The sequence below is a fragment of the Lactuca sativa genome, chromosome 4 (genome assembly GCF_002870075.4).
Source record: "Lactuca sativa cultivar Salinas chromosome 4, Lsat_Salinas_v11, whole genome shotgun sequence".
NCBI classification, from domain to species: domain Eukaryota; kingdom Viridiplantae; phylum Streptophyta; class Magnoliopsida; order Asterales; family Asteraceae; genus Lactuca; species Lactuca sativa.
The window spans coordinates 245,343,499-245,352,685 of record NC_056626.2 but is presented as its reverse complement, the minus strand read 5'-3'; the positions used below and the strand labels follow the sequence as shown (position 1 = coordinate 245,352,685).

The window sequence follows — 9,187 nt, the reverse complement described above, 5'->3', positions numbered from 1 at the left end:
TGTTTATTTATAACACTCCAATTTAGCTTAAATTTTCAATCCATACCTCTTTGTAAATTATTTAAACAAGCCCCAAGGCTATAGATGATAAATTGCAACAAGAATTGCAATGTAGTTTCACTTGTACTTGATTATGGTTTAGGCTTTACTTGATCTAAAAATTTCGAGTTGTGACAGTAGGATATCTTCACTGTATAAATTTAGATGAAGAATAACACATATCAGTGAACTCTTTAATAAATCCTAGTGAAGACCTGATGTAACAACCGATGGTAAACAAAGGTTCTGATTGAGAGATTTAAAGGTGATGCAATTGATTTTTGGGAAAACATCATAAAATATCTACGTTTGAAGGAAACAGATTTTGAGAGTATTTGCTTCCCTAGGATATTAATTTTTTATATCATATATCAAATAAAACCCAAGCTTTTACTTTACTTTGTTGGGCAAAGTTCCACCAAAATACAACCAACACTCCATTTATCATATGGATAACTCTATACATGCCCTGCATATCAATACAAAGGTAAGAACACCAACATGATTAAAGAGGGATTGCGGGATATACGTTTTGGATGCATAAAACATGATTAAAGAGATATTAAATCACCTTTTAGTTGATGATGAAAAATGATGCATACCAGATAATCATAAAGTTTTTCCAATGAGATGTCAATTAGAAAACAATTACATTAATAAGTTCATGAAAAAAGAATAGTGTTGGCACAAAAAATATATATTTAATCTACATGCTTACAGTAAAAGAGAAACATTAATGAAAATTTTACGATCATATGAATTCATTAGCTTCAAGTAATACAAATTATCAAACAAAATTGTTATAATAAAACAAGTATTTAAATCAAATCCTAATTCATCCAATAATAATTGTCCATCGATTAAGCATTTTTGATTAAACTAAAATAAAAAGTCACCGCCGATGAATGGAATCAAATTAAATCAAAAGGCATTATAAATAAAAAAATCAAATTATATTAAAATTTTACATCGTTCATGAATTTCGAGGGATAAAACATCCATTATTCATTGATTAAGAAAATTTTGAAAAATTAAAATACAACCTTATCGGTATGTCGTGAAGGAGATGATGCATCACTGTAGGATCCAACGCCATAGAAGAATGATGTTGAGGGGAAACACCATAAACGAATATTCGATCAACATATGACTGTCTTCTCCAATTAGATATTCGATCGGATGTATAATCGACAGGGGATACTACTCCGTTTAGATCTTCAATCGACAGAGCAAAGCAAAATGAGATCGGCGATGGCGGTGTACTCCGATGAACCGAAGATGTAGATGTGTGACGATGTGAGAGATAGATAGTGAGAGAAAGATAGATCTGGTGAGGAATACAAAGAGAAAGATAGATCTTGTGAGGAATAGAGAGAGGAAGTATGAGTTTTTAATAATTATATTAATTAAGCTAATTATTAATTATTAGGCAATAATAAATTTCATTCCGAATATACCCCTCTGATTATTTCTAAAATGTCTAAGATACCATTAGAGTTGTTGATAATTACACATATGCCATCGTTGATCACACCCATTAAATGTTTTGATCTAATGCTCCACTTTTAGTTTTCGGGTTTTCGGGAAACTATAGGTTCTCAAATGATCATTCCTATATATATATATATATATATATATATATATATATATATATATATATATATATATATATATATATATATATATATATATATATATATATATATATCGGTGTGGTTCGGTTTTTTGCGGTTTTTTCAAAACAAGAAACCGCACCGCCCTGAAAACCTTTGGTTTTTGCAAAGGTAGAAACCGCACCATCGGTTTTTGTTTTTCGGTCTCGGTTTTGCGGTTAGTTTTTGCTCACACCTATTTTGAACTACATTGATTTGGATGATCTCCTTCGTAAAATTTATATAAACTAGTGTAGTTACCCATGCTTTGCATGGGTTGGAATGATATTTGTTTTTTACAACATTACATGAGGTGATCCCAAAAAAATGGGACTATAAATCTCCTATTGAATGATTACTTGAGAAAACTGAATACCAACACAAGCTTGTATGACATAACCTTAATAGGTACACCACACCCATATAATAAAGTAAAGGCATGGGTTCTGATTTTGATTTCTAACAATTGAGCATACGTGTGATTTCCAGAAAAGAAGCAAAAGTTGGTGTTGTATACTATAACGTCGAAAATTATTTACAAAAAGATTGTGCTTTAGTAAATAGAAAGGAGTAGATACAAGAAGAGTACTTCTTCACATTGGCAAACAAACTTAAAATCACAAACAAACTTACATTAATAATAAACGATACTTGTGATGTTGGTCCATGTAATCTCTGCCTCGATCATAATATCTTTCTCTCTCTTTCACTTTCCACATCCCTCTAATAACACTACTCATTTTGTTAATACTTTCGTCCCTTTCTCTTTCCCTTTCCCTTTCTTTTCCTCTATCTGTGCTTATTTTAGTCATTGCAATTTGCAAGGAGCTCTTATTTATTTTTTCTAATAATGTTATCTCCTGATAATGTTATGTACTGGAAACACATAAAACACAACATAAGGTTATGCGAGCATAATTTGTAGCTCAAAGGATCAACAAACCTCATAAGTTGTAGGCCTTTTGAGTATATGATATTTGGGTGTTTCCAAATCAGGAGTCTTGTAGATCCTGTTTCTTGATGGAAGGTGGAGGAATTTTGAAGATTCTTTGTCTTGGTCTATGTCTATCTTATGAAGCTGCAAAACCATGGGCTGCCTAGTAACAATTCCTGGATGTAGAATTATTGTCAAATGAGTAAGGATGATATGACATTGACATACGTAATCCTTTTGGAAAGAATTCTTTCCTAATATTAGTATCCAGAAGTGAAGATTTCCCAGAAGTCCTCAAAACAGTTGTGCAATCCTCTAGAAAGTGCATAACTGGTTAGCCCCTATTGAATAGTAAAGTAATTAGCACCAAAACTAAAAGACTCATAATAATGGAATGAGAACAAAAAAACATATCAGAGTTTGATTTTGATATTTTTTGGATGTTGAGTTTGGGTTGTTAAATTTACAATAATTATAAAAAGGTTGTTTACATTTATGGTGGGAAGTTGAAGCCATGCAAGAAATGCAAGCTTCGTGTGATAGTAAAGTGGAAACCTGAAAAAAGTAAACAATGAATTCACTCATGGAGACTTGAGAATGCTAAAAAGTCATGGCAGAAAAAATATAGTGTTAAAGATAATAAATATATACCAGGATATGAATCTATCTGCAAATATCCCTCCAACACTAAATGATCCATAAACTACAAAGTTTATACATGTAGATCATCAAAATCAAAATAATGTGTGTGTATGAATATAGCAATGATTGATGGGATTACCTGTCCAGTATAAAACCCACTTGTGTTGCTCATTTGGATCTTTTGCTTCAATTGCTTTGAACGTGTAGTAAACTGGTAATTAAACTCCGACAGGGTAGCCGCACAGATAATAATGATTCATACATTTTATATATTCAGATATAAATTATACATATAGATTACTTTATAATTAATGAATAATATATAGAGCTTCATTAATTTCAAAACTTAATACCATGTTGTTCGGAGTACAATAAATATCCGAATCCTTATTTTTCATCAATACAAACGACCAAATGTTCAAACACCCCAGAATAAGTCAGCAAATGTCAATGTTTTTACAAACATTAACAGTCAACTCTTCTAATCCTTCAATTAGTGTATATACGATTCTTTTTCTTCTTGGAACATAGGGTTCTTGCCTACAATTACTAAATCAATTTAATAATCTAAATTAGAAATTCAAACTTATAAGGCATGGGATTAGAAGCTTTACTTACCTGAACAATAAATTAACTTCGACAGACATTTGGTAACCATACGGTGACATAACAACTTCAAGAAAGGATCTAATACACCCTTTATAGTCATTTGAGTAGGCCTGGAATCAAATATACAAAACCAGCAACCAACATCAACTTGATTATGCCTTCAAAGAACCTTTTGAAAATTTAACTCATAGGGTATTTGAATACTGAGTAGCCGAACAATATTTTAATTGCTTTAAGAAAAAAAAACCTTTTTAATGCAAAACCCATATGACATATCTCTTCTAATTCTCTAATTTTTCCATTTTACAAATCTTTCAGTATAAAATTGTTCGTGCTTATTACTGCATAAAAACAATAATAAATTAAAAAATGAACTTGAAAGGAGTTTTCCCTGAAGAATTTGCAAATCTCCCTTTTCTGGAAGAACTGTAAATCCACCATTCACCATCAGATCCTACTGAGTAGAAGGTAATGACCACACATATTTATTCCATCAATCAATTTAGGGCTTCACTGACGGTAAAGATAGATGGAATAAAATCGAAGCCTTCAACTCCATCTGAACAATGAATAAAATCAAGCATATTGGAAGCGATGGTTGAGTAGAAGGACGTGTGGGACTGAGGAGGTGGAAGGAGGTTGTAGAAGGAGAGAGAAGCAGTCGACGGTGGCAATCGACACCACCGATAGTAACAGAAATATGAATATCGCAGTGATGAGAAAGGAAGATGGAAAGAAGTAGATTAGGTGGGAGAGGCGGTGGGAGAAGCTTCAAAAAGAAATAAATGACGGCCAGTAAAAAACACAAACATGTTAACAATAACAGGTAAAAAGAAGGGAAATTTTTTTTACCACTACTGTTCATAAGATAGTTGTGCTTTAATTATATGTTTAATGCGTCTTCATATGTTAATAAATTTTTTATTTTTTATTTATTTTTTGTTTTTTTTATTTTCTTTTTGTTTTTGCTTTTGCATCAAAGATATTATAAAAATAGCAAAAAAGTTAGACACAGACAATTATGCAAGAACCTAGACAAAAGAATTATATGTGTTAATGAAATGACCATTAAAAACAAATTATACTTAAAAAAATATGAACTTCGACACGTGTGAGGTTTTATTTTATTTGATTATATCTCCTTAGATTATTTTATTTCAACAATTTGTCTTATTTTCTACGTTATGAAATCAAGTGCATGATGCGATAATCTATGCCATAGAAAATAATAGTTTGAATGATTACAAGTTTAAGAAGTTTAAGGGTTATTAAATATATCCTCTCGATACTATTTATTTGAATTTTTGTCAAACATATAATTATAAATGAAAAAACACCTACTAGATGTAAATAGAACAAATAAATCAACAATAGAATATATATATATATATATATATATATATATATATATATATATATATATATATATATATATATATATATATATATATATATATATATATATATATATATATATATATATATATATATATGGTGTCTTTCTCAGTCATTTTACATTCAAAAACGGATTTTGTCAAAACTAAATACAAATTATCAGCTCAGAGTTTCGATATAACGCATAAGCTAATCCAAATATCAACATACTTGCCGAATGCAATCCTCAAAAAAAAAAAAAAAAAAAAAAAAAAACTTAAAGCTTAATCAATCAAAGCTTCTGGGATCAGATATGTTGATCAGCCAATGGTTGTCGGCAAATCCAGCTCTCTTAGCCGCTTCACGATCCTGCTTCAACTCTTCCTTCCTCCAATCCGCCAACTCACATTCCTTCTGTAAGCTATCATCCATGGCGTCATGAACATTCCACCATCTCCGGTTTGCCACATCACTAGCATACATCCTGAAATACGGGACATCCCAATTACAATCGTAATCTCTATAGCACAACCATGGTTTCCGTCCAAAGTAATGTATCGTGTAAAGCTTTGGTGGATCCGCCGCAAACAACTGGTTATTTACAGTTTCTTCCTCGTTACTGTTTGACACAAACTGCTTAAAGAAGTTCACCTTCTTCGGAAATCTGTGCCAGTAGACAAATATTTCGTTCAAAAACCCTTGATCACCGCCATTGTACGAGGTAATTTCGTTGATACTTTGCATGAAATGCATGAAAGTGCAATTTGAGGGCTCGATGACCATGATACCGGAGTTAAATCTGGATTCCGAATTGCTAGCCGCAGACATCTGCGGGAAAGAGAAGAGGTGGTCGAGGTTGCGGAGGACAATCATGTCACAGTCAATGAAGATAATCTTGTGGTAGTCAGTGAGCTGCCATAGCCGTAGCTTGGTGTAGTTGTATCTGTTGTAAGTGTCGTTGCGACTTCGCGGGTTGCTGATTCGTTCGATGATACGTATAGTCCAACCTGCAGCTGCTAATGCTCTGCGTTTGGAGACTGAGATGGAGGTGTCGATGAGGAGGATGAGGTGGCGATTTGTTCTTGTTTTGAGGAGGGATTGAGCTAAGGTGATGGCACCGCAGACATAAGCTTCGGATGAGTGGAGCACGGTAGCGTAAGCTTCACGTTTTGTGAGTTTGCTTTCGGGGTTTAATTCATGCACTTGATTTATAATACCTTTCTCCGAAAGAGGCAAATCCGTATCACAAGTACCAAAAGGCAAAGAAATCTTGTGTTTCAACCTGTTCACGTCCGGTTTATAATACCACCATTCACCTTCTTCCTTCACCAAATCATCGCACCTGAAAACCTCCATCATCGGCTTACACTTGCTTTCAACTACCACCTTCGTCCTCCCCCTCCCTCTCTTCACCACCAGTTCCGCCGCCACAAGGTGCAACTGCAACCGGAAAACGTCTCTCTGCCATCCCTCTTTCGGATGCTTGCATGGTATCTTCACAACCACCATGTCCATGTATTTGAGCTTGTTAAAATCATGCATTGGCATCTTGGGACGTGATTGAATGTCTTTCTCTTCTTCTTCGTTTAGGTATCTTGGGAACAAGTCCTCCCACTTTAAATTATTGGAGACTTTTTTGAACGAGATTGGGATTAGTTCCCCGAAAACACTCCATTGACTTAAATCCTCTCTATCCATGTTCAGCATTCCAATCCTCATGCCTTTTTCCATGTCATTCATGAAATTAGGCCTCTTTGACTTTTGAACATGTTGATATGATTGGTTGGATAATTTTACATCGTCTAGCATTGCCTTCGACTTGTAGCTAGTTTCGACCTAACGACCAAACAAACAATAAATTACAAATCCAGTCATGAATAAATACCATGAATACCTAGTGTACACCTTACCATGTGAAGGCACTTATGGGAAGTGCAAGGATTTATGACAGAACTATCTAAAGCCGAAGGAGATAGGAGAAGGAAGGCAGCAGAAATAATAAGGAAGAAAGATGACAAAACAAGATAGATCCTAATCCTCAAAGCGTTTGGAAAACATTTCAACATCATATTTTGTGGATTTAGAGCCTTCATAATGAAGTTTAATCAACGAAATAAATTGGCATTGGGAGCTTCAAAGTTGGTTTGAGGATTTTCTTGTTTTTGACACAAAAACAAATGACCAAGTAAAACATTGACTTGCTTTGTTAATTTCCCAATTTTCCGGTGGTATTAATATTTTAATTTATAGAACGTGGGAGAAAATCCAAAAAATATCCTTTACATGATGTTTTTGAATATTTTTAACATAGTACTGATTAAATACGATCCGTTTATCATGGAGTTTTGATATCACAAACCACGCACGTCGCAACTTTTGGTTTTTAATTACTTACTTGGTTGACTTTGTTTGGGATGAAATTATCATACAATCCATGAAATGACTAAGTGGCTGTTTGTGTTGTAGAGCCCAAGCCAAGATTTGCGTTACTTGACACCACAACTAGAGTGCAAGGACCAGGTTTATCCGATGATAACAAGAGTTTTTTAGGTCACCTCGACGTTATAAATAGATATCCCTATACGAATGTAACCTCTAAAGTTTGGTAAAAGTCACTTGTTGTCTCATTGACACTACAAGAAAACAAAGCATTAACGGCGACCCCTTTAGCGGCGACAGCCAGCAATAGCGGCAACACGTAGATGACGCGTTACATGTCGCCGCTAAAGGCGTCGCCGTTAATGCTTTCATTTAGCAATCCGTGTCATTCTCACCCCATCCGTCCGATTTGTTTTCAATCTAACGGCTGTTAAGGAAAGCGGAAAGGCGCGCTAAGTTTTCCCTCCGCTTGTCGCCGCTAATGCCCTAATGTCGCCGCTATTTCCCTAGCGTCGCCGCTAATACCCGCCGCCGCTAATGCTAAACGCAGAAATCCCCTTCACAGTTTACCTTTCTGCCATTCTTTTCTTACCTTTCTCTCGTTTTTTCTTCAATATCACCAATTTTTCCAACTTGGTGGACTAGGCATTGCTTCTTGGACCGGTGCTAGCTTCTCCTTCCCTCAAGGCAGCCACAATACCGCCACAACCCCAACCAAGGTCGACGTTTAGCCAAAATTCCGAAATTGCCCCAACCAAGGTCGAATTTCTCATCTTTTTTATGATTTGTCTGTTTTAGATGATAAATAGTGAGTATTTTTCAAGTTTGTTGAATGATTATGTTTGTATTTTGATATATGAATTGGTTATGCATTTTGTTAGATTGTATGTATTTTGTTGGATTGTGTGTTTTTTCACATTTGTGGGAATTTTATTATCCATTTTTTGTATATTTTGAAATTTATGTTTAGATTACATTGAAGTGTAAAAAAAAATATCTTTTTTATGATTTTTCTGTTTTAGATGATAAATAGTGAGTATTTTTCAAGTTTGTTGAATGATTATGTTTGTATTTTGATATATGAATTAGTTATGCATTTTGTTAGATTGTATGTTGTTGGGCTGAAGTTTTATTTTGATGTTGCGTCTTTTGGGCTCGTTAGTTTAGCCATGTATACTCCGGTTTGGGCCTGTCCAACCGAGAGCCTTTTATGTATTGTATATAAGTTAATGCTTGCATGCATATTAAGTCAACGATTTTACAGAAGAACGATTTTAGAGAATAACGATAGAGAGCTTAACGATAGAATGCCACCTTTTCTTTAATCGTTCTTGTAACCTTCCAATCCTCTACAGTTGATGTTCTTAATCGAGCTCTTCTGAGGATTTTGTTTAAATCATTCGACTCGTTTGATTCAATCTTGTCTTGTTCTTTTTATTGCGTTCTTACTGTTTTTATATTCATATACTTGTTCAAGATCTAATCGATCTTCATAGATTAAAGGTTGTTTTAATCTCATCAATTGGTATCAGAGCAGGAGGTTGTGTAATCGATACAC

General features: G+C 34.0%; 2 protein-coding genes across 2 annotated transcripts; both read right to left on the bottom strand.

The window, feature by feature from the left end:
• Nucleotides 1-2,885: 2,885 nt before the first annotated feature.
• LOC128133606 (uncharacterized) lies at nt 2,886-4,150 on the bottom strand. Its single transcript, XM_052771108.1, has 7 exons — nt 4,124-4,150; nt 3,886-3,986; nt 3,728-3,807; nt 3,407-3,478; nt 3,277-3,328; nt 3,117-3,180; nt 2,886-2,966 (listed from the first exon to the last, which is right to left on the bottom strand). The coding sequence occupies exons 1-7, from the start codon at nt 4,148-4,150 to the stop codon at nt 2,886-2,888; spliced, it is 477 nt and encodes a 158-aa protein (XP_052627068.1).
• A 1,243-nt stretch (nt 4,151-5,393) lies between these two features.
• On the bottom strand, nt 5,394-7,351 carry LOC111884911 (UDP-glucuronate:xylan alpha-glucuronosyltransferase 2). The gene is made up of 2 exons (XM_042901899.2): nt 7,161-7,351; nt 5,394-7,086 (listed from the first exon to the last, which is right to left on the bottom strand). Exons 1-2 carry the CDS (start codon nt 7,341-7,343, stop codon nt 5,539-5,541), a joined length of 1,731 nt encoding a protein of 576 aa, XP_042757833.1. The 5' UTR covers nt 7,344-7,351; the 3' UTR covers nt 5,394-5,538.
• Between the last annotated feature and the right edge of the window lie 1,836 nt (nt 7,352-9,187).

Bases quoted from the DNA above. Each gene is read 5' to 3' on its own strand.
- LOC128133606 (XM_052771108.1), bottom strand. From the start codon at position 4,150: ATGTCATATGGGTTTTGCATTAAAAAG. The intron at 3,329-3,406 runs GTAATCCCATCA...TAAACTTTGTAG, and splicing joins GTGGGTTTTATACTGGACAG to TTTATGGATCATTTAGTGTT. The intron at 2,967-3,116 runs GTAAACAACCTT...ACTATTCAATAG, and splicing joins TTCAACTTCCCACCATAAAT to GGGCTAACCAGTTATGCACT.
- LOC111884911 (XM_042901899.2), bottom strand. From the start codon at position 7,343: ATGAAGGCTCTAAATCCACAAAATATGATGTTGAAATGTTTTCCAAAC. The intron at 7,087-7,160 runs GTAAGGTGTACA...TTTGGTCGTTAG, and splicing joins CCCATAAGTGCCTTCACATG to GTCGAAACTAGCTACAAGTC.